Source organism: Chanodichthys erythropterus, chromosome 15 (genome assembly GCF_024489055.1).
Source record: "Chanodichthys erythropterus isolate Z2021 chromosome 15, ASM2448905v1, whole genome shotgun sequence".
NCBI lineage: Eukaryota > Metazoa > Chordata > Actinopteri > Cypriniformes > Xenocyprididae > Chanodichthys > Chanodichthys erythropterus.
Genome location: NC_090235.1, coordinates 7,123,745 through 7,148,968, shown reverse-complemented (window position 1 = coordinate 7,148,968; position 25,224 = coordinate 7,123,745). Strand labels below are relative to the sequence as shown.

Here is a 25,224-nt window from a genome sequence, read left to right as displayed (position 1 = left end):
TAAAAAGATCTTGATGCAAGCTACAATAAAAGAGGACGCAAAGAAAGTATTAAAGAAGGGCAAAAAAAAAAAACTGTACCAGATGGAAAAAAAAAACAAAAACAAAAAAAACTTAGTTGCTGATCTAACTTTGTCTTCGCTGTTCTTTAGAAAAAAGGTAGTTCTGGAGCATTGTTTTGAAATCGTTTAGCGCGCAAACCGTAGAGCTATGACCAGTCGTCCATGGCATGGAGCCATGTCAGACAAACAAAAAGCTCTGAGCAAATTGCTGCAGAGAATAATTGAGGCCTATCAGTCCTCAGTGTGCCATTAAAAAATAACATTCTCACTGAGAGAACAGCAGGAAAAATGCATGTTAAAAGAAAAGCGCAGCACGAAAGCAGGTAAGCCGTCATTCCTTGAGAAAAAGGTTTCTGAACATGACTTATTTCAATAGCAACCAAGCTTTTTTTTCTTGTTCACGGTGAAAATAAAGTTAAACAGCCAAAACATCTCAAAGTGCCCTTTAAACAATCATCAGCTTTCCACATATTCAGTTTGGTTTACATATTCATACCTACAGACATTAGCCAGAGTCAAAGGCATATTTAATTGATGTGAACAAAGAAAAAAAATTATATTTCACAAATTTTCACTGGACGTGATCTAAAATTCAAACAGGACGGCACATCAAACAGACTGCACTTCCTTCAAAGCCTTCTTGAGTTTGTGTTTAATAAAATATGGCGTCTTCTTTGACTGTATAGTGGGGTTCACAAGACTGAAACCACATAGATTTTTATCATTTCAATGCAAATAAACCATGATTTACCTTTTTAAAATCATTAAAAACAATATGAAATAAAATGCATAAGACATATTTAAGCGTCTGCACTATTTAAAATGTAATAGTGATGTAATTAAGAAAAATAAGGACATAATACAATACTAAGACAACATTGTCAGATTCATGTTAATCACTCCTAAACATTGTTATGCTGGTAAGAGCATCGTTTTTTATAAAAATTTTATAGAGAAGAAATAACTGAAAAATACAGTACACTGTACAAAAGAATAGTTGGTTTAACTTAAAGTTACCTGGTTGCCTTAACATTTTGATTTCATTGAAATTAAAAATTTGAGTTAATCCAATGAAGGCGATTGGTTTAAAGCGGAACTCCGTAAGATTTGTGAAGCTCCCCCTACAGGTTCCTTCAGTGAATCACACTGTCGTAAATATTCCAAGCGCAGCTCTGGACTACAACGACTACAACGCTCACCAGCGCAGTAGTTTTGCGAATACAATACAAGAAATCTCGACGGAGGTGGGTAATTTTCGAAATTGTCTTATAAAGTCATAATATATACATTGTATTTTAATTACCGTAAAGCATTTTGTCACTCTCGCGTGAACGTGAACATGAGGCGAGATTGTGTCGGGACTTGCAAGTGCTGTTTTATGGCGTAGACGTGACAGAAAACAAGTCAATTAACCATCGAAAGGACTTATAAAACTATTTATGACGGTAAAAAAAGGTACTTAGTTCTGCTTTGATCAACAGGAGTTTAAAATATTATGTTTTCTGAACCACATTAATTATCTAAGTTGATTTGACAAAAGAAAAAAAGTTGTGATAACAAATCATATATATATATATATATATATATATATATATATATATTTTTTTTTACAGTGTAAATGCATATTCAATATTTTTAGTTATGTATTTTTGCATGTGCTAAAAATACTTATATATTTCATTTATCGTGACTTTTTTGTCTACAAAAAGAAAATTTAGCTATATAAATTCTAAAACTTTTTAATGTTAATTGTCTCAACCTTTTATTTATGCTGGTAATATTTTTAATTTAAAAAAATGTAAAATACAATAGATGCATTTTCAATATTGATATTTTTTATGTATTTTTATATTTTCTAGAATTAATATTTATATTTTTAAATATTTTTTTTTTTTTTTACAATTTTTCTATATAAATTCTAAAACATGTTTTCAACTGACAACATTCTTAAATTCATGTTAATTGTTTCAACTTTTCACACTTGTTTTTAATAATAATTGAAAATATTGTTGTTTTTTTGCCATTTCAAAAAAGCTAACTCAGTCTTATTTTCCTCTGTCTGCAAAACCGTTTGTCAAGTCATTTCTGCAATTCTGACTAAACTATGTCAGCCAGATAGATAATCTTGGTGACAGATCAGCAGAATATGCAATAACAGTATAGAATACTTCACAGAAACCTTTACGTTTGCAAGGCTTAAAAACGGAGGTAGAAGATCAATGAATATAAAAGTTTGTGTGGCATCGCAGCACTGGTCTGAAGGGATAAGTGACAGTTCTGTCAGCTGGCTCGAAATGCTCTCGCACTGGCTCTGGGCCATTCCTATTGTTGAGCGCTGATTGGTCTCAGATTCTTGGATCCCACTGTATATATAAATGTCAAAATAAAATGAATGGCAAAAAGCCAATTTCCCTGAATTCACCCTGTGTTATATATCTGGCAGACGGCCCAATGTGGAATCCTTCAGGAATGCCAGAGTTTCCAATTCCAGTTGTGCAATGTTATTAAATAATGACAATCATCTCAGCACGAGATTATCTTTTTGAAAGATAACTCTTTTTTCAATTCAACGGCAACCGCTGATGTACTGCACCTTTCCCCAGGTCCTAATCAAACAGTAATACAGAACTATTTTAAGATTTCCTACAACCTAGTCAGAGTTTTTCATAAACTAAGCGACTACGTGTCTGGAACAAAAGCCGAATCGACCCTATGTGGACTTGTGTCCTTGTGCAGGGAAGGAATGAGAGAGACTGGAGGTGGTGACAGAACAGTGGCAGAGTGTTGTCAAGACGACAGATGCGGGTGCCTGAAGTGGACCCTCAAGGCTGAGGGGAGGCTGGCTGTGTCTCGCTGCCTCAATAAGAACGAGGCCACAATGGGCAGCAGGTTTGTCAAAAGCCATTAGCAAGTCTAGGATAACAGGAAAGGGGTGAGATTCCTGTGCACATCCTGGTGGAGGATACCTCTGGAAACCCTTAGGCAGTTTGGCCAGGTATATATTTTTGTTACATATACACTACCATTCAAATGTTTGGGATTTGTAGTTTTTTTTTTTAAGAAATTAATACTTTTATTCAGAAATTATGCATTAAATTGATCAAAATTGTCAGTATTTTTTTTTTTAATAAATATTCAGCATCACAGCTTATTATTGTTGATAATCAAAATGTTTCTTGAGCATCAAATCAGCATATTAGAATGATTTCTGAAGGATCATGTGACACTGAAGACTGGAGTAATGATGCTGAAAATTCAGCTTTAATCACAGGAATAAATTACATTTGAAGATATATTGAAATGGAAAATTGTAATATTTCATTAAATTACTGTGTATTTTATTATTAAGTAAATGCAGCCTTGGTGAGCATAAGAGACTATTTTCAAAAATTTTTCAGAGCCCAATTTTTTGAACAGTAGTGTATATATAATAATGGCATTTCATAATAAACATTTATTAAAAAAATGTCCCCAAAAAAGTCATTCAGTTTAACCAAAATTTCGGTTTTACTGAATGACACACAATGATATTTTTATATTCAAACACTTTATATTTAGTACAAGTTTTTTAAACATTACATTTTCCATGTTTTATAGTGGTTGTACCGAATGACCTGATGTTTCGGGACATGAGTATGAGCGAGTGAAAACATGAATTTTTCACATAGTTAAGAGAGATTTAGATCCTTTGCAGGTGCCTGAATGAAGTCACATCCTGTCACATGATACTGACAGCATGACTTGATCCAAAATGGTCCCTTTATACTGGTTACTCCGAATAACATCAACCCAAGTCATTTTTTCCAGACATTCTTTCTCATAAAGCAACAATTATATACATAATTTTGATACAATTTTATATATATGATTTTATAAAATCATGCAAAAATAAAAAAATACATATATTTTTTACATTTTATGATATTTTAATCACAAATGAAATGGCTGTATTGGCCTTTAGACGGTTAAACCGAATGACCTTTTGACACTTCAAAATCTTTAAAATACCTTTATATGTAGCAAAATATAATTAAAACCTTTTGGATTTAATAAAAGTGATCTAGTTGTACTACCTTACATACTTTGGATGTCATATCTTTGTTTTTTATTATTATTAATATATACACAAACACAATTTTATATTATATAAAATGTAATAAATATATATATAAAATATTTGGTAACACTTTAGTTTCGGATCCATTTCTCACTATTAAATTTGCTTATTAGCATGCATATTACTAGGATATTGTCTGATTATTAATGCCTTGTTCTGCATGACCATATTCTACATCCCTTAATCCTATCAAATACCTACATTTAACAACTACCTTATTAACCAACTTATAATAAGCCATAATTAGGAGTTTGTTGAGGCAAAAGTCGTTAATAGTAAATGGTAAGAATTAAAACCCAATTTTAAATTGTGACCAAATATATACATTTCTGTCCAACTGGTTCTACGTCTCTTATTGACTATGACGACAGGACTCAGCTAATGTTTCATTGTCTCACTGTAAATCTGACCTCTAATGGAGCACATCTCACCGCTGATCCCGCTGACAACATGTGACCCACTTTTTGGGATGAGTGCTCGAGGAGTTTAGCAGCTCGTCATGCTATTCCTGCCACACAAAAAACCACATCAACATCCTTCCAGGATTGAGATTTGGTTGTCAGACGGGGGTCAGAATGTAATTTCTGTCGGGGACCAGCTATGTAAGCTGCGTATCTCCATCCTGCCGCATCACGAGAGCTCCTGCGAGGCAGTGCAACACACTGCGTTTGATGCTTGAAGAAACATTCGCAAAACACAAGATGCAGAAAATGTGAAGTCAACAAACGGATGCATCAGACAAAGCACTTAGAAATCCACCAGGTTTTAATTACAACCAGTATACAAAAATAATGTGACAGGACAAAACTGGGACTTGGAATGTACACGGTTTTGTTTCTGCTCCAAATAAACACACCACACAAGTTTAAGTGTTTCTATTAGTGTTAATCAGTGGAACATCTTTGTGATGCTTAAGCACCCTTTCCCCTAACAGAGACTAAATATCTTACACAATGAAAACAAAAAAGCAGCAAGGCAGACGCAAAACAACCGGATGGCGTGGAGGTAATGCAGGGCTGCGTATCAATTAGTAATGTGTTTGCTAGTTCTCTAATTTATTTATAGTATTCACAAGTAGCTGATGAGAGGGAACAGGCCATAAAAACACGTGTGGAAACGCAATTTTTGCCTAATGGCTCCGAGTTGCTTTGAGACTAGAGGCAGATGCAAACTGCAGATGCCATAACCCATTTCTGTTGTCAAAAATTAAGAGTAGTGGTTGCGGACAGGCTGTGTAATTGCATGCCAGAAACATTGGTTTTTAACCTGGCACTGTTCTGCCCGCTGTGGCACCATTTTCAGAGAGGATTAGTGCCCCAGCACTTCCCACTTCAGCTGGAGTCTTTCAGGGTTATAAACTCCATGACTGGCGAGGAACGGAGGAAAGTAATATGAATCTTGATAACGTCTTTTACTAAACAGGATAATACTGGTGTATGTCAGTATAATAGTTTCTCATGTTGCTTTTAACTGCGGAGAATAAATCCTGGATGGACACAGTGTGCGCGGGGTGATTTGAGGGCGAATCTCACAACAAAAAAAGAAAACATGTCTGGTTCATATTTCAGCCCAACATCACAAGGAAAAATAGAAACTTTTGTGATTATTGTGAGATTTATAATTATGATTTTTTAACATTGTACCATTATTTTCATGACAATTATGCACATTTTCTTTACCATAACCATTGAAATACCGGATTATTACATATAATTACATTACAAATAAATAAATGTACATTTTTCTTGAGTTAATTTTGTAGTGATCTATTTTTATTTTGAATAAATCTTTCAAAATTTAAATATTCAGATTAATAAAATGTAATAAAATTTAGATCATAGTTATAAAATATTTCATATTTCAGCCCAATATCAAAAGGATTTTTTTTTTTGCATTCATAGGACCAATTTGATTTTTAGCATTGTACCATTATTTTCATAAATGTATGCATATTTTCTTTGCCATGTATAAGATTTATTCAAAATATAAAATAAAATACATTACAAAATTAACTCAACTAAAATGTAAAATATTTACACCCTTAAAGCATTTACATTTTACGTGAGTTAATTCGAAGTTATATTTTTTTGATATTTTACATTTTGAATAAATATTTTTAAAATTTAATTAATATTTGGATGAAATAAAATAAAATGGAATTAAGATCATTATAGCGATGAAAAATAATTTACATGGCTTTTAAGATATCAAAAGGAATATAATAATAATAATAATAATAATAAATATTATTATTATATATGCCATAATCACTGACATATTGAGAAAATGTAATTTATTCAAAATATAAATAAAAAATACATTAAAAAATTAACAACTTTAAAATTTAACTTATTTAACTTATTTTACGCAAGTTAATTTGAAGTTTTATGTATATATTTTCTACATTTTGAATAAATATTTTTAAAATTTAATTAATATTTCGATGAAATAAAATAAAATGGAATGGAATTAAGATGCACTTTTGACCCATGAATTTACATGGCTTTTAAGATTTCATATTTTAGACCAATTTCAAAAGGAATATAATATATAATAATAATAATAATAATAATAATAAATATTATTATTATATATAGCTATGTACCATTATTTTCATAAAAAAGGTATGCATATTTTTATGCCATAATCACTGACATATTGAAAAAATGTCATTTATTCAAAATATAAATAAAAATACATTCAAAAATTAACAACTAAAATGTAAACTATTTACACTATTAAAACATCCACATTTCACTTGACTTAATGTTGAAGTGATGTATTTTTACTTTATATTTGAATAAATACTTCTAACATTTGAACAATATTCAGATTAAATCAAGTAAATGTAATAAAATTAAGATATTCGTGAAAAAAATAATGCCTTTTGACTTTTAACATTTCATTTTGGAAATAACATTTTGAAATTGTCCTTATATTTCCAGGTTCTCCATGACTACTGGAACCCTGAATTAAAAAAAAAAAAAAGGTCAATCTACAATTATCTTTAAATAAAATGCAATTTGTTCCATCTTTCCTCTGAGTCACGGGTGTCACATGACCAGAACATGTGCATGAGATCCACCCGCTACAGTCGAGTGAGTGTATGCGTTTATCTAGTGTTGACGTCTTGTCATGTTGAGAGGTGAGAGAGTTGAGGGTTGAGAGAGCAAAAAGTTGTCAGTGCAAAAGTTTGTGCGCGAACGTCAATCTGTACTGTACTTTCGAGCCAGTTACGAACTAGTGTGCGTCGGGGAGGCTACATCTGCTGAACGCGCAGTATTCCCGCCTGTCAAAATCACCAGACTCAAGGCAGCTGAGGTTATTCTTGTCTACTCTGGGCTATTAAACTACTTCTGCTCTTATATTTGGTGTTGGCCATAACTGACCACTACATCTGTTATTTACAGTACCGATAAATAACACTTTTCTCTCACTGGATATCTTGATGATAAATACATACATATACAGCGTATATATATCTCACACACAGGACACGTCACGTCATAATACACACCATCGAAACCTCACAGGATAACACTGGTTTTCCATCCATAGTATATAACAAACTAAACAAAAGAAGAGAGTATAGATCGTTCTCACAAGTATTGACAAAGATTTGTTGTAGTACAGCAGTTACGTGATGTGATATGAAACTGTGGACAGTTGCAGTTTTTACACAAAAGAAACAGGAAGTTTTACGCCAGGCTAAAGCGTTCAGTCCAAGTGTTCTTCATACACATAGTGTCACAACCTGACAACACAACACAACATTCAGAGTGAATGAATAACAAGTTTCAATCAGCTCGGAATGACATCCACAGCTGATGAGTTAATAATGACTTGCACCATAATGTGGAGCAATTAAGGATCATCACGTGGGGGCAATTTGCCGTTGCTCAGGCAGTCTTGTTTTTCTTCTTTCCTTAATATTGTTGATTGATTGCAGTCTTTAAGTCTGGCATTAATTTACAATACATGGGGATTTCAACATCGCATGAATTGTGGCAAGCCTCCAAACCTAAAAACACATCCCAGAAGGCACTTACATTAACTTATCAAAACGTACTCGGTTACTAACGTAACCTCGGTTCCCTGAGATACGGAACGAGTACTGCGTATGGGGAAAGGTCTCCCTTTTTCCCCGCTGCTGAAGCCTTTTTCAATAACGCAGTGTAACTGCACCGTCATTGGTTCACTCATAGACAAGTTGTTGAACCAATGGCGGCGCGGCATAGCTGCGCGGCCTATGGCGACAAAGCGCGCGAATATTCCCGCCGAAATGGGCGGGGTATAGGGCTATATAAGCAGGCGTTTCGCCATAGGATTTCAGTGTCAATCGACTGAAGCGACGACCCTGAGCCGCAGCCTCGTGGCACGGCAAGTGACGCAGTACTCGTTCCGTATCTCAGGGAACCGAGGTTCGTTAGTAACCGAGTACGTTCCCTTTCGATACTTCACTCGTACTGCGTATGGGGAACGAATTCAACCACGCCGTGCCACGGCTGGGAACGATATAGCTTGCATTTGGCCACCCAGAGGGGGGCAAAAAGGACAAGCGGAGGCAAAGCCTAACCGAACCCATGGTTACACTGAAGGAAGATACTTCCTATGGTGGCGTGAAGCGGGACCTGTTGGAAGCCGCTAATCACACCGACAGGACCCGAGCTTGTAAGGTCGGGACATCGAGGTGATAGAACCTGACAAAGGTGGACGGCGAAGACCAGCCGGCCGCCTCACAGATGTCTTGGATGGAAACTCCGTTGGACCAAGCCCACGAGGAAGCCATTCCTCTAGTGGAGTGGGCCCTGACTCCTATGGGGCAATTAGTGCCCAGTGAGGAGTAGCACAGGTTAATAGCATCCACTATCCAACGGGAAATGCGTTGTTTCGAGACCGGAGACCCTTTGGTGCGGCCGCCAAAACAAACAAAGAGCTGATCCGACAGTCTGAAAGACTGTGATCGGTCTATGTAGGTCCTCAATGCCCTGACTGGGCAGAGTAGCTGCAGCTCTGGTTCGTCCGCCGAGGGAGGAAGAGCAGAGAGCGAGATGACCTGAGCTCTAAACGGAGTTGAGAGCACTTTAGGGACGTAGCCATGCCTAGGTTTCAGAACGACCTTAGAGTCACCAGGCCCGAATTCGAGGCATGCAGGGTTCACAGAGAGGGCCTGCAAATCGCCAGCACGCTTTACCGATGCTAGTGCTAGTAGCAGAGCGGTTTTAGTGTTAGGGGCCTGAGGTCGGCTGAACCCATTGGTTCAAATGGGGCTCCTTTCAAGGCCCTGAGGACCAACGAGAGGTCCCAGGAGGGAATAGTGAGAGGGCGAGGAGGATTCAAACGCCTAGCACCTCTCAAAAAACGGATCACGAGCCCGTTTCGTCCCACCGATTGGCCAGCAATAGGAGCGTGGAACGCTGCAATGGCTGCTACGTAAACCTTAAGCGTGGAAGGGGAGCGCCCCATTTCCAAGCGTTCTTGGAGGAAAGACAGTATGGAAGATACGTCACTCTCCACAGGGTCTATGTTGCGTGTTGAACACCAATCAACAAAGACTGACCACTTCTGGTCGTAGAGCGCCTCGTAGATGGGGCTCTAGCCTGAGAAATGGTATTTAGGACGTCCTCGGGGAGGCTAGTCGGCTCCCATCGAGGGACCAGAGGTGCAGAGCCCAGAGCTGCGGCTGTGGGTGCCAGATTGTTCTGTTTGCCTGAGAGAGGAGGTCCCGTCTCAGGGGAATCGGCCACGGGGCTCTTAGAGAGAGCCTGAATAGCTCTGAGGACCAAACCTGGTTCCTCCAGAGCGGGGCCACCAGAAGGACTCTGTGCTGGTCTTCTCTGATACGCCTGATGACCTGGGGGATCAGTGCGATCGGAGGGAAAGCATAAAGGAGCGTGCTGGGCCATGTGTGGGCCAGAGCATCTACTTCCTTCGAGAAAAATGTTGGGCAATGAGAGTTGTCTTCTGAGGCGAAGAGGTCTACCTCTGCCTTCCCGAAGAACTCCCAGATCGTGAGGACCACTTGGGGTGGAGCATCCACTCGTCGGAGGGGATGTTGCTCCGTGACAACATGTCCGCACCCAGATTGTTCCTGCCAGGAACATGAGTCGCTCTGAGCGACTGAAGCCTCGGAAGAGCCCATTCCAGCAGTCGTTTCGCCAGAGCGCATAAGCGGCTGGACGAAAGACCGCCTTGGTGGTTCAGGTATGACACCACCGTCATACTGTCTGACCGAACTAGAACATGACGTCCCGTCAAGTAAGCCTGAAAGAACTGAAGGGCTTTCATCACTGCTAGCATCTCTAGACAGTTGATGTGTAGATGGCTTTCCTCGTGGCTCCACGAGCCGAAGGCCGGTCTGCCCTCGCACACAGCGCCCCAGCCCAAGTTGGAGGCGTCTGTTGAGAGCACCGTCCTCCGTGAGACCGCCTGTAAGGGGACTCCGCGTTGGAACCATACTGGATCCATCCAAGGTTTCAGGGCTAGAAGACAGGCCCGATTGACCTTGAGACATAGGCGGCCGTGCCGCCATGCGCTGGGAGGAACCCGGAACTTCAACCAGTACTGAAGAGGCCGCATCCGAAGAAGGCCTAGCTGCAGCACCGGGGAGGCGGAAGCCATCAGCCCTAGCAGCCTCTGGAAAAACTTCAGAGGGAGATAGGCTTTGTTCGTGACAGATGCCGTGAGCTGCTGAATTGCCAGGGCGCGCTCTGGCGAGACTACTGCCGTCATACGGACCGAGTCGAAAACTGCTCCCAGAAACGAAATTCGTTGAGTGGGGCATAGCGAGCTCTTGGCTAAGTTGACCCTGAGACCCAGGCATTGTAGATGGCTGAGGAGCACGGATCTGTGGCGTTCCAGCTCGTCTCGCGAACGGGCTAAGATGAGCCAGTCGTCGAGGTAATTCAGAACCCGGATTCCCATCTGTCTCAGAGGGGAAAGCGCCGCGTCCATGCACTTGGTGAAAGTGCGGGGAGCCAGAGACAGCCCGAAGGGCAGGACCGTATATTGGTATGCCACCCCTTCGTATGCGAATCTCAAGAATCGTCTGTGACGGGGGCTATCTGGATGTGAAAATACGCATCCTTCAGGTCCAGCGAGCAGAACCAGTCCTCGGGGCAAATGTGCGCGAGGATCTGCTTCAGCGTCAGCATTTTGAACTTCCGTCTCATGAGGGAGTGATTCAAAAGCCTGAGGTCTAGGATGGGTCTGAGACCGCCATCCTTTTTGGGGACCAGAAAGTAGCGGCTGTAAAAGCCTGTCTCGCTCTCTGACGGAGGAACCATTTCCACAGCTCCTTTTTCCAGCAACGACATGACTTCGGCCCGGAGGACATGAGCGTCGTCCGGATTGACCGATGTTTGAAGCACCCCGGCGAAGCGGGGGGCCGTCGTGCAAACTGGAGCGAGTAGCCCTGGTTTACGATCCCCATGACCCATTCTGACACATCGGGGATGGCCTGCCAGGCCTCGGCCCGAGTGGCTAGGGGTTGAATAATGTTGGGTGACAGACCGCCGTTGAGAGGGTCGTACACCGCGAGGGGTGGAAGAGGAAATTTGCTCTTTTTGTGATGAGGTAAAAATTTGTCCGCCGTGAAAACGGCGTTTGGAGTGGGCGCAACAGGTGTGGGCCCAGCTGTCACTTGGAGTATGTTTCCCACGCCCGGAAATAAACGAGGCGGAGGGGAAATTACCCGTGGGAGCTTTTGGGGTGGTCCGGTCGTAACGGGACGGTCCCCCATCCTCTTCCTGTCCGACGAATCAGGGACGACTTCGGAGGCACCGGGTCCAGCACAATCCTGGGCCGGGGTCCCTGGCGCCTCGGGAAGGGAGGGCGCTTCGCAGGGCGCGGCGCTGGCGATGCTCCTGGGCGGCGCTGCCTGTGTTGCAGGTGGGGCTGGTTTGTTCTGCTGAGCCGGCGCAGTCCTGGGGCGGCTAGACGCAGAAGCGGAGCTGGAGCGCTTAGGCAAGAAATGCCTCATAGCCTGAGACGATTTCTGCGCGGCAGTAAAGCGCTCAGTGAAGCCATCCACTGCAGGCCCGAAGAGACCAGAAGGCGAGACCGGGGCGTCTAAGAAGGCCGTCTTGTCTAGGTCTTTGATCTCCGTTAGGTTGAGCCACAGGTGGCGCTCCAACACGACCAGGCTGGCCATGGAACGACCGATGGCCTGGGCCGTAGCCTTCGTAGCTCGCAGGGCAAGATCCGTGGCGCTGCGGAGATCTTTGAAGGCTGGCGCGTCGATTCCAGACTCATCCAGAGAGCGGAGGAGTTTGGCCTGGAATGCTTGAAATATGGCCATGGTGTGGAGCGCAGAGGCAGCTTGGCCCGCCGAGGTGTAAGCCCGTCCAGCCAGAGTAGAGGTGGTCCGACAGGGCTTGGAAGGAAGGGCCCTCTTCGTCTTCCAACCCACAGCCGCGGGAGGACAGAGGTGAGCAGCCACCGCTTCATCTAGGGGTGGCAAGCGCTCGTATCCCTTCTCCTCGGCGCCGTCGACGGCGGTGAGGGCGGAGCGGTGCGTAGTGTGGAGGCGGGCAGAGTAAGGAGCGCGCCACGACTTCGTCAGCTCTTCGTGGACCTCAGGAAAGAAGGGCGCTGAACGCTGGCGAGGTGCTTGGCGGCGGCCTGGCAGAAACCATTCGTCCAGGCGGCTGCGGAGACGGCTCCTCTGGAGGGGCCCACTCGAGGTCCAGCTCTTCAACGGCTCTAGACAGGATGCGGAAGAGCTCGGCATCCATGCCCTGGCCATGCTCGATGGGTTCCAAGGGAGGCGGTGGAGCGGGGTCTTCCGGCTCGCCAGCCCATCCTTCCGCTTCGGAAGCCGCAAGAGACATGGAGTCGTCTTGTTCGTCGTCTGTTCCCCCGAATGAGACGAGGTCACTCGCTTCTGCGGAGGGACGCTGCTCAGGGCGAGAGAACAGAACTGGAGAGAGTTCCCTGGGAGGAGAGGGCGAGGCACGCGGGGGCTGGGCCGGCGTGAGCTCGCTCAACTCCTGGCGCTGAGTCGCTCTACCCCGCTGTCTTTCCTCGCCGGACCGCGGGAGGAAGGAGACGGGGGAGGGCGCGAGCGGCGAGATCGCCCTCAGTGAAGAAGGCGACCCGCGAGCGCAGGGAAGCGAGACTCATACACTCGCAGTGCGGGCATGAGTCTCCAGCGAGCGCGCCGTCTGCGTGGGGCTTGCCCAGGCAAGCGACACACTCGCTGTGTCCATCGTCGTCGTGCAGGGGGGCCCGGCAAGTACCACATGAGTGGCGGGGCATCGTGAGACGCCGCTGCCGTGAAAACGGCAATTGGGTGGCTCTTTTAGAGCGGCGAGGGCCGCGGAAGCTCTTAAAGCGGTGAAAACCGCTGGAAATCGCTCTTTTAGAGCGGCGTTTAAGCCGCGGATGAAGCTCTCAGGCGGCGCGCCGGATGGCGGCAGGGGACGCACAGGAAGCGGCCGGAAGCGGGAAGCGGGAGGCGGCGGCTCGGCGACGGCGCTAGAAGCTGCAGTCCGCGAGGGCGCCGGCGCTTTCTTCCACCGGCGAGTCCAGGCGAGTCCGCTGCGGGAGCCTCTTCAGACGGCGGCGAGAGCAGAAGGCGGCGAGCTTCTTCGGCTTCAGGCGGAGATCAGCGAAGAGAAGTAGATGTCGTCGCTGAAGGAGAAAACACTGAAATCCTATGGCGAAACGCCTGCTTATATAGCCCTATACCCCGCCCATTTCGGCGGGAATATTCGCGCGCTTTGTCGCCATAGGCCGCGCAGCTATGCCGCGCCGCCATTGGTTCAACAACTTGTCTATGAGTGAACCAATGACGGTGCAGTTACACTGCGTTATTGAAAAAGGCTTCAGCAGCGGGGAAAAAGGGAGACCTTTCCCCATACGCAGTACGAGTGAAGTATCGAAAGGGAACATACTTTTTTGTTTCAGAATATTGAGAACATGTGGCTAGAAGGTATCTTTCATCTCCAAACATTACTAGATAACCAGACGGAGTCCATGTCATATTTCACTCCAACAAAGTAAAATCGGTCTATATTTCATTCAAACTTATGCTTCACTAAAGTGTCATTACTGTAATGTATCTCAATATTTGATATTATATATATATATATATATATATATATATATATATATATATATATATATATATATATATATATATATATATATATATATATATTTATTTATATACATATATTTATATACACATACATATACATATATATATATATATATATATATATATATATATATATATATACATATACATATATACATATATACATATACATATACATATATATATATATATATATATACATATATACACATATATATATACACATATATATATATATATATATATATATATATATATATATATATATATATATATATATATATATATATATATTTTTTTTTTTTTTTTTTATGAATAGATCATTATTACAGTGCACACTCCATCTTTAAGGGTTAAAAGAACTGCTGCCAAACATATAACATGCTAGAAACATAATAATCACTGTAATAATGATCAATTCATAGATTATTAAGTATTTGCTTATATATATATTAAAGTAAAGTGTAAAGTTCATTCATTCTAGTGTTGTCAAAAGTACCGACTTCGATACCAAGTGAGGCTTTGAGCAATGTTGAGCGGATTCATAAACACCTCTGATTGGCCGTTGTGTTCACGCACTCAACATATACAGTATGATTGGCTACAATGATCAACGCACAGGAGCGTTTGAAAGCGCACAAGTTTTTTTCACATTTTTAAAATTTCAGTACAGATTTACTACCAAAGTCGGTACTTTTGACAACACTAATTCATTCTTTCTTTAGATTGTGTGGTAAAATGTGACCCAGACATATTCTTGACAGATTTTATGAGATTCACCCAATTATTTCAATAACTAATCATTACGTCACCTTGGGACTGAGCAAATGAGAACATGGTATCACATCTAACCCTTAATACTAATGTGCTATAGTAACATTCAGAAGATTCTATTAATACACAAATACTAAGAGTTGTGAAACTTGATTTGGCAACATTGCTCTTTTAGTGTTCTCAAATCCAGAATAGCATTTTAAAGTCAAATGTTCACAACAGTCATATCAGTACAGTAACTCACAAGACATCACAAGCCTCTCTGAATGCATGAATCTGACAGACACTGAAGCCAATTTCATAACTAAACAGGTACCTTTAATACCTTTACTATTTAAAACAACACTATTGATTGACGCATAAAGCTCCCCATTTGATCTCTCTGCATCTTTTTCTCCATCAGAAAAATGTCAAGGCCTAAGCAGCTCTCAGAAAAGTAGCTTTCCCATCCTTATTTTTCAGTGCAGTGATGCAACTTGAATAGCTTTAGGGAGGGGGGGGGGGGGAAATTAACAGCCTTGCAAGTCTGCAGCGTGGGTGAACACTGTAGGCTAGAGTAACTACTGTCTTTACAGTCACTGGGTCCAGATAGTATAATCTCCAAATTACTCATGCTATATCTGCTTTGCTGGATTCAGAGTTCTTTCTGGGTAGCGTCGCATTGGTGAGTGTGTTACTCCTTTATCATTATCGCTCTAACCTCCCTCCACCGAAGGCTCGATGCTGTGAAACCAAGGATGAATGAGTCACGGCTCAAGTAATTCAAAGCACTGCCAAAGCATCCATACAAGCTGCATGATATTATGCAAAACACGCATTCGCCGACACCCGGAGACAAATGAATCCACGTCTGGACACACATTGTCACGGTTACACACACATAGTTGACAAAATGTCTGAAATGTCTTCTTTTGTCATATTAAAAACGTCGGCTTATGCGGGAGGCATCAAAACAAACCGCTGACCGGCTCTAGAGGGATGCAGTAAAGTGAGTGGCCTAATCTCGCTGCCGAACATACGGTGAGAGCGCCTTGTCCCTTGACCTTTTTTCACAGCTGGCAGCTTTTCAAGACCGTGGACTCCGCTGAACCAGGCAACATATGCCGCCTGGCTTAACGGTCCCTGCTGGGGTCCATCCGTGCTCCGCTGTCCAAATAATCCCACACTCAAAGGCACGTCAGTTGCGTTTCTCTCAAGGCCCCGCCTTTCCCGCAGAGCCACAATGTGCATTAATCTACTCAATCTGTTGTAGTGAAGTTAACAGACAACACAATAGGGTCCAAGCCTATTTCCTCCTGGAAGGATTCGTGCTAATGCGAGAGGCAGAAGTCGTGCTGTGGGCGTCCCGTGTGCTCCTGTCTGCAGTTTTTAGATGTAGAATTCTATGGTTTTGATGTAACTGGATTAATCAGGAAGGGGAAAAACATGCATCAGCCCAAAACGCACACGGCTAATGCACAACACTCTCTGAATTAAACATGGCCCGGAACAAACTGCAGAGGCTGACAGGAGAGTACGAAGAGGAAATAACTGAAACACTATTACGCCTCTGCCTAGAACTCCTCGAGTGATTCAGAAAATTCCTATAGCGTAACAAGACATCCGATTAATGAACGAGAACTAAAAAATTGTGGGGGAAAGTTAAAAGCGTTCACAGCTGGAGATGATCGGTGGCACAGATGAATGACCCAGATGCTGGAGCGAACGTTGCGTTGTCTGTTTTTTGTTTAGCTAACAAAGCATCCAGCTGTTCTTGAAGACGACATTCCCAGCATTTGATAAAAGAACCTGGCGAAAGCGGCCTTAGCTTCTGGGTCACAGCTTGCTGAGCCACTCATGCAACGTAGCATTGACAGCCCTGTATGGGCAATCACACGGCTTTCTATTCACTTCAATGGGCCATCTTGAGTATTGTGCTCATGGGAGTGAATAAACCTCTGACTAGATGGGCGTTAACAACAGGTTACAGTTACACGACAATCAAATGACTTATGATATCTCTAATTTTGCATTAAAAGTGTGCATCGTGAGGCCAGCAAAATTAATTTGTGTTTTCTGCTTGATAATGAATGTTTTCATCCACAGATGTGACTAACCAATCAGCTCAGATGGCACGTTTCCGTCTTTGTTTTAAAAGGTCAAGTAAATATCAGTCAGGTGTATTATCTGCTTCCTCTAGACATAGATGGCAGTCCGGGAGATGATTGACCCGTCTCGTTGAGACTCCATGTCATCATCCAGGTAAGGTGCGCACTCGTCTTCGTGCCGGTGGATTTGGTAGCTGGGCGGCAGTCCGCTGAAACGGTCGTACCTTTCTTCCTCTTCTTCTTCCTCCAAGCTGTCGTTCAGGGCATCGAACTTCCTGCGCTCCGCTTCATTCAGCTCGCCGCTCAGCAGGATGTCATGGGCGGTTGGCGTGCTGGCGGTCATGTGCGGGAACTCGTTGCATTTCTCTGTCAGTGCTCCCGGGTCGCTTTCGCGGTACGTGTAGATTGGGCCGTTGTTGTTGGCCCCTGTGCCATTCTTGCTGGCCTTCTTGCCTCCAAAAAGACGGGTCTTGTTGCCGTAAGCGCTCTGCTCTCCGTCACCCGAATATCCGTGCTGCTGGCGACGACTTCGCATCACTAACACGGTGACCAACGCGCCGACCAAAACGAGGGCCAAGAAGCTGCCCAGGATGGCTCCGGCCACCACGCCTGCACTGGAGGGGTCTTCAGTCGACTCTGCAGAGGAGGGGAGGGGCACAAATGAGGAAGTTGCTGCTTGGTGGTGGTAGCTATTCTTCACCATACATGGTGGTGGTGTGCGATTTGGTTCAGTTTAGATTGTGAAATGGTTTTTGGCTGCCCCCAGTTCCCAGCTACAAGTCCTATGGTGTGAGCCAAGTTTGCCGGATCCGCTCTCGGTTCTCGGTTCAAGAAAACAACACAAACATCCGTTTCTTCTACGCTCGGGAGCTGACCAGGTGAAATTACACTACACATATAGAGAGTATGAAAGAGAAACACACAGATGGAGAAAGGATGTAAAGATTATGTCACAGTATGGTCATGCAAAGAGGAAAAATCGTAAATTATGCTGGGAATGCAGCCTTCCAGCTAACATCAGCTAATTGGTCAGATTGTGCATTCCCACCAAATTCCTGGGAACATGTCCAAGTCACAAACATTAAAGGAACACCTGCTTCAGGAAGGATTAGCCCCATTCAATGCTGCAACCCACAGGGCCTGCATGGAATGTGCTGCTGAGGAAGTGTGCACAGGAAGTGATGTCTATATTCATTATATACTGTATATACTCTGTGTGTGTGTGTGTGTGTGTGTGTGTGTGTGTGTGTGTGTGTGTGTGTATATATATATATATATATATATATATATATATATATATATATATATATATATATTGTTAAAGTCAAGAGTAATTATATTTACAGTCTGATTTAATCAAAACTTTTCTGACTGAGCCTGTCTGTGCAACTTACAACAGTAATAATGCTTTGCAAGTCCTCTGCATTGATTTTGGTTACATTACTGTATTACACCGGTCAATATATTAAAAACTCTGGTCATACAGCTAACCTTATAAATATGTAAAGCAATGGAATTAGGAAAAAGTGCATGAGTTTGAGGTTTTGCAAGAAGCTAAAATGGATTAAAAATATACCCAGTTCACTGATTTAAAAAAACAGCTAGATTCTTACATTTTTCTGAGTGATGCTTGTCAGTGTAAAGCTCTTTGCTACACTGCTAAAGTGTTGTAGGTGTCAAAGTATTGCTAAGTGGTCTCTTAAATAGCTTTGAATTACAAGAGCACACTTTCCTCAGCAAGACGCACAATTTGAGAAATTATATCATCATGACCACAGAGTAGCTCTACCAGTGCAAGAGTTTTTTGAGTTTCTTTTATTAATCATTTCAAAAACCTCAAAATTTATTTATTGATCAAGTCATATTTGTTGCAATGTATATGATTGTTTAAATAATAATAATAATAATAAATATAGCTGCAAGCAGAAATTAATGTGGATTAAGCACTTTAAGGCACTTGTGTACAAAGATATGTTTTATTTAGCAAGCATGTAACCACTTAGATCATCGATGGAAAAGAGCATTTACAGCCAATACAGGCAATTTACCATAGGAAATATTTAGTTTTTAAAGCTTTTTAACAGTTATAGCCCCAACTATGGTCTGATCTACACAAAAATGCTTCTTTAGAATCATGTGCCGCATGTGCTCACCTAATGATGTGAAGTTCTGAGTTTTCGTTTAGGAACGATAGACTTTTTGGGTAGTCTAAATGACCCTGCTATAGCTATCCAAAGGCCAAAGCTCAACATTTTTTTGATAATTATTGACCAAGAGAGTCCTGAGAATTGTGCCACAGTGGTTTTATCAAGGTTGAGCTAAAAACCTAGGATTAGTTCACCAAAGTTGGTTTTTGAAATAATCTACAATATTTAACGAATGATTCAATGAACAGCGGTGGTCCTCAGAATGAAGAGTTCTACCATGTGGTATGAATGTTATGGGCATGTGCGGAAAATTGGACGATATACAATCATTTACGCACGTGAAAAACGTGAAGACGCCTCCTGGTGGCCGATTTCTTTTGAATTTCTCACAGGCCTTTAGGGCCGTGAGTCCAATAAGTTCCAATCGGCCTCCGTTAACCTTGTCTGATAGCTGCTCAAACTTCATTGGCCGCATTTTTCAAGATATGCAAATGTCCTCAAAGATAGTCTTGACACCTTGGACAAAGACGCTGCATGCCAATTTTCAAGCCAATCAGTCTTCAGGCTGTGTAGTTATAGCCATTTTTACTTTTTTTCATATTATAGCGCCACCAAGTGGCCAGTCGCCGTGTCCTTTTTCATCCGACCACAGAATGAGCTCTTACACATGTGTGCTGAGTTTGGTGAAAATAGCCAATATAGCCAATTTAGTAACAGTGGATTCACCCACTTCGAAAGTTTTGGCGTGAATCGAAATTTCAACTTTTTTTTGATAATTATTGACAATCAGACTCTAAAGAATCTTGCTGCACTGGTTTGGTTCCGATCGGACCAAAAACCTAGGACTAACTTGCAAAAGCAGGTTTTTCAAAAAATCCAAAATTCCCTCAAAATTTCAAGTCTCTATGACTTACGGTTTGGTCTGCCCAATCACTTTTATGGGAGAATGCTAGGGGAGAATTACAATAGGGTTTCAGAGCTACATGCTTGAACTAAAAATGCTAATTCATCCAGGCACAAAACACCACTACTGTTTTGCCAGGAGAATCGCAACAGTTATTCTGCTATGGATTTGTTTCTAACAAACGGAGCAACGATATGAAATGTAAGTTACTCGATATTAACTTACTGTTTATTGTATAAAAGCAATTTGCAATTGTGCCGTTGGTCAGAATATAATTATGAGGGTCAGAGTCCCAGTGACCCTAGCCTTAGCAAACAGCACTACTGAAATAAACTCAAGCTTTCTAGGTTGCATAATTCAAAGGCTAAATAGCATGTAAAGTCCCTTAAACTTATGCCTTGCTCTCGGTCAAGCAATCACCAATTCCACCTCCTGCAATTTCCCCTGTTACCATGACAATTTGAGTCATTATAGATTCAGTCTACTAGAAACAAGTCAAGAGGCTTTTTCCAAAAAATCATGCAGTCTCATGTTCGCTTTCGCACTACGGTCTCTAGAACTACCGAGAAGCGTTTCATGAAAGACTTAACAGTAGACTACTGATGAAAATATATGTGCGAACATGAACACATACATTAAATTTCTTCCCACACAATTTGGATACGATTTAATATTCCTGCAATATAACAAGCATACAGTCGCTCCCTCTCCCACACACTTTTTTTCTTTTCGTTCGTTCCTCTGCTGGTTTGTTTTATCCCAGGAGAAAGAGAGGTGCTGAAAGAGCTCTTTCTTAGAAAAGCCTGTTCCATTTCGCCATGCCTCTCAGTCCACTGCCATTAAAGTCTCTTCAAGCTCCGCTGCTACTGAAAACAGGCTTGTATGTGGGACTAAGACACACACATACACAACCGGCTAACATCCCCAATCTCTCTTAACCTCACTCTCCTGACGCTATCTCTGCCAGATGCCACAGCTCAGGATCCATTATTCAACGGCCTGGCAGACAGTATCCGTGAACCCCACGGTCGACATCTAGCTCTGAGAAAAAAGGGTTGCGGAGAGATACGGCAATGCTTCACCATGATTCTGAGTACGACTGAACTACTTACTTGTTACATCTTAACCGCTGTTGTTCTAAGGTAAAAAAAAAGAAAAAAGAGCAGTACACTCGGGACATTTTCATTTTTAATGACCCTGCATCTTTAATAGGCCATAGTGTGAGGGCTTAAAGTTTTTTGGGTTTTTTTTTTGTTAAATGTAAGATATTGTTATCCAAACGATGGCCAGCGGGGGAAGTCTCACATTATTGATCTATTCAAGGGCTAATAAAATATTATGCAGCCAAATTTACTAGCACAACTCTTTATAAGTGTTATTGAAAAAACATTGAGTTCCTACAACCCACATTGAGAGCAAACCATAGAGAGTTGTGGAAGCTGTTAAAGGTCATTATTGTCTAAGAATGTTGATGGGCTCGAGGACAAAGCACCTCTTCAGCCCTCGTGACCTTTAACTTGTCTGCTACGCTTCTCAAGTGCCATAACTACAGCGCATTATTATTCCGCCGCACTCTGTTAATGGCATGCTACAAAACATTGAACATTGAAAAAAATCAATTTAAAAAAAAAAAAAAGTCAATTTTACTGCATACATTCAGCTGGAATCTGTTGCTTGGTAGCACACGTACTAATGCTAATAATGTTAGACAGCTAAAAAAAAAAAATTATGACAACTTCTGAGGGAGTTTATTAACACCCATACAGAGTGCAAAAGTGCCTGCCCATATTTTTCTGCTGTGTTGGTTTCAGAAGTATTTTTTCCATTTATTTTTCCCAAAGGGATTTTTTTTTTTTTAAGTCTTTAATAAAGGGTTCTACAACAAGTACCAAACCAACCAGTTACAGAGTGAATTACTACATTACAAACGCATTCGAACCAAAAAAATATTACTTGAAAATAGCACAAAAAGACAAAAGGTACAAGACTGTGTACTTAATGCCTTTACTGGGGGAAAGAACTATAATTCCCACAATGCATTGCAATCAAATAAAAACAATGGAGAACTATTGATTTATTGATCATTAATATGTACGCCCCCAATATTTGCATATGCCAGCCCATGTTCAAGGCATTAGACAAGCCAGTATAAATGTCTGGAGCTGCACAGCTGAATCATCAGACTTTATGCAGGTAAGCGATAATAACTGACATGATCCATGATAACATGATACTTTTAGTGGTATTTGTAAACTGTCTTTCTAAATGTTTCGTTAGCATGTTGCTAATGTACTGTTAAATGTGGTTAAAGTTACTATAGTTTCTTACTGTATTTCACGGAGACAAGAGCTGTTGTTATTTTCATTCCTTATAAATCTCTCCAACAGTGTGTAATGTTAGCTTTAGTCCATTAACCACGGAGCACAGCCTCAAACTCATTCAGAATCAAATGTAAACATCCAAATAAATACTATACTCACATGATCCGATGTATGCATGCAGCATGCATGACGAACACTTTGTAAAGATCCATTTTGAGGGTTATATTAGCTCTGTGAACTTTGTTTATGCAATGTATTATAGAGTCGCAAGTTTGGGGGCGGGGAGCGCGAGCATTTAAAGGGGAAGCAACCTGAATCTGCGCATATTTAATGATGCCCCAAAATAGGCAGTTAAAAAAAAGAAAAGAAAAAAAAATCCATGGGGTATTTTGAGCTGAAACTTCACAGACACATTCAGGGGACACCTTAGATTTATATTACATCTTGTGAAAAAGCATTCTATGGCACCTTTAAATTGCAATTAAAAGGTTATTAGTCTGTTATCGAAATGTCACTTTAGTCAATTTATTGCTATTTAAAAAATTTGACTGTCTTTGGTTGCAAAACCAGTTCAGTCCATGTGTCATTTTTTGCAAAAAACCTCTAAGTCCAACTTTTTGGACAACAAGACATAGTAAAACCATTTCTGTCCGTTTTAGAGTAGCAAAAGGAATACTGTTGTGTTTACATGCTACTCATGAAATCCTGCCACTGTAACAATGGACAAACCATGATAAAACTTAATAAACTGAAAGCCAGCTAATATACGCACACAGTCATTCATCTTGAAATCATATGATTCGATTTGCATCTTCCGATTAGTTCTTCTGTAGACTTAGAGGCTTTTGCTGACAAAGAAAGTGGTGTCTAGCGGTTTCCTCCAACGAACCGGTATTTCTGACTGGGCTGAAGCTGGGATTTAGCGGATTTGAAGCGAAAGAACATATTCTATGCGCAGAGAGCATTCGCTCAATATCATTATCTAATTTTTGACTGATGTGAAATTTAGCGGCTTTAGCATCTGAACTCTTCATATATACAAATATTTCAGTAGTTTGAAGAACAGGGAGACTGACTTGAGTACATACAATTATTCATGGTGCTTCATGGAAGTGGGCATTCTCTGCCGAGATCTTTTTGATTTGCTCGCTTTCAGTCTTTGATTGGTGGAATTTTCTTTACAGCATCATGGGCAATGTAGGTTTTCCACCATGAAAATGCGATGAAAATGCATTAAATGCGATTCTTTAAAAAATAGGTTGCACTAATACAAAAAATGATGGTTTTCAACAAAAGCATATACCATCAATTTACAACCTTGGACCTCACTGGAACTGTCTTTAAAGGTCCTCATTAAAAAATTTTTACTTAAAGAACACCCAACTGTCGCACTCTATTCGAATGTTCTTATTTGCATACACAAATTCTCCATTCATTGAGCTAGTTTCAACTCAAGACGGCACCTTTCCCGAGGCACAAGAATATGTTAAGTATAATTACAGTATTCAGGGTTGTAATTTCTCTCATTATTCATGTTTTTTTATAAGCTATAGGTTGTAGTTAGAGACCACTTGGCACTCTATAAAGTGATTGCTAGCAGAGCTCTATACCGAGACACCACAAAGGAAGGCGATTTTCACTCGACTATAAATGGTTCCCATTTATAAAATAACACAACAACTACACCAGGTAGAACTACAACCGCTATGGAAGCAATCAATCAAACAACAACAGAGTACCCAAAGCGATCTGCACATGCACCGCGTGAATGCGATCATTATATTCTAATTTATTTCTGCTAAAATACACAGGTTTTTTGGCAGTACAAAAGGAAAGGGATGATGGATGGAACAAACACAGACAGATCGCATTTCCTTCGACTGTAAAGGATAGGCTCAAATCTCAGCAGTGGCCTGCGGTGGCCCCTCCTTTCCGGAGTCTCACACGTCCTGTATTGATTTATTGGAGAGCTCAGGGCACATACGTTCAGCTTACACCAACCTCTCCTGCTGTCCTCCTAAAGCCTGGGCTAACTGACAGGTGACGTGGTGACCGCTAATGGTGCTGCCAAAAGTGATACGGGGAAGTGTCCTAAGGGCTGACTGACCAAAGAGTTCTACACAAGGTGATTACTTGAAGGCCTGGTTCTGAGATGCATAATTGAGTGCGTGCATCACTAGGTCTTGTGCAACGCTTGTTAGAAAGTGCTAAATCCAACACATTTCAAATGTATAATTGGGCTTTGAGCAGATCCTAATAACCCTATTGTCAGAGACACTGGTTTCCGTGCTAGAACACACACACACACTCACAGGGTTGACGGCTAAAAGAGCGGTAGAGCTTCTCTGGAGGAGGATGGTATTTCTGACATGCACATTTCTCAATTTCGATCCGTGGCAGGCAATAATCCCAGGGTGCCTATCTTGATTTCTTTTGTCCTGCTAAAGTCACCATGTGCACTGTACGTCAAAGACCCGGGTGTAAGCATGGCTGAGTGGATTACAACATCAGGATAAAAAGAAAAAACCTTTCAACCTTGCCAGGTCTTGGGTCGTGAACATGAGGTTTCTAAAAATGTCATTACATGCAAAAAGGGTGGGTGATAAATTATATACATCATACACTTAAAATAAATATTTTAATGACTCAAATCAAAACTCTGAAAATGCTCAAACTCAAAACTAAAATCATCACTCACTTAATCACTCAAAG

At 41.5% G+C, this 25,224-nt stretch overlaps 1 protein-coding gene across 4 annotated transcripts in view; it reads right to left on the bottom strand.

Moving 5' to 3' along the window:
* Positions 1-25,224, bottom strand: part of pvrl2l (PVR cell adhesion molecule related 2 like) — a 193,205-nt gene that overhangs the window by 74,786 nt on the left and 93,195 nt on the right. Inside the window, exon 7 of one of the 4 annotated variants that reach the window (XM_067411285.1) lies at positions 14,620-17,776. The exons of the other annotated variants lie outside the window; for them this stretch is intronic. Coding sequence (XP_067267386.1) covers positions 17,229-17,776 — 548 coding nt within the window. The 3' untranslated portion in view covers positions 14,620-17,228. Of the gene's footprint in view, positions 1-14,619; positions 17,777-25,224 lie in introns of those variants that run through there. 4 annotated transcript variants of the gene reach the window in all.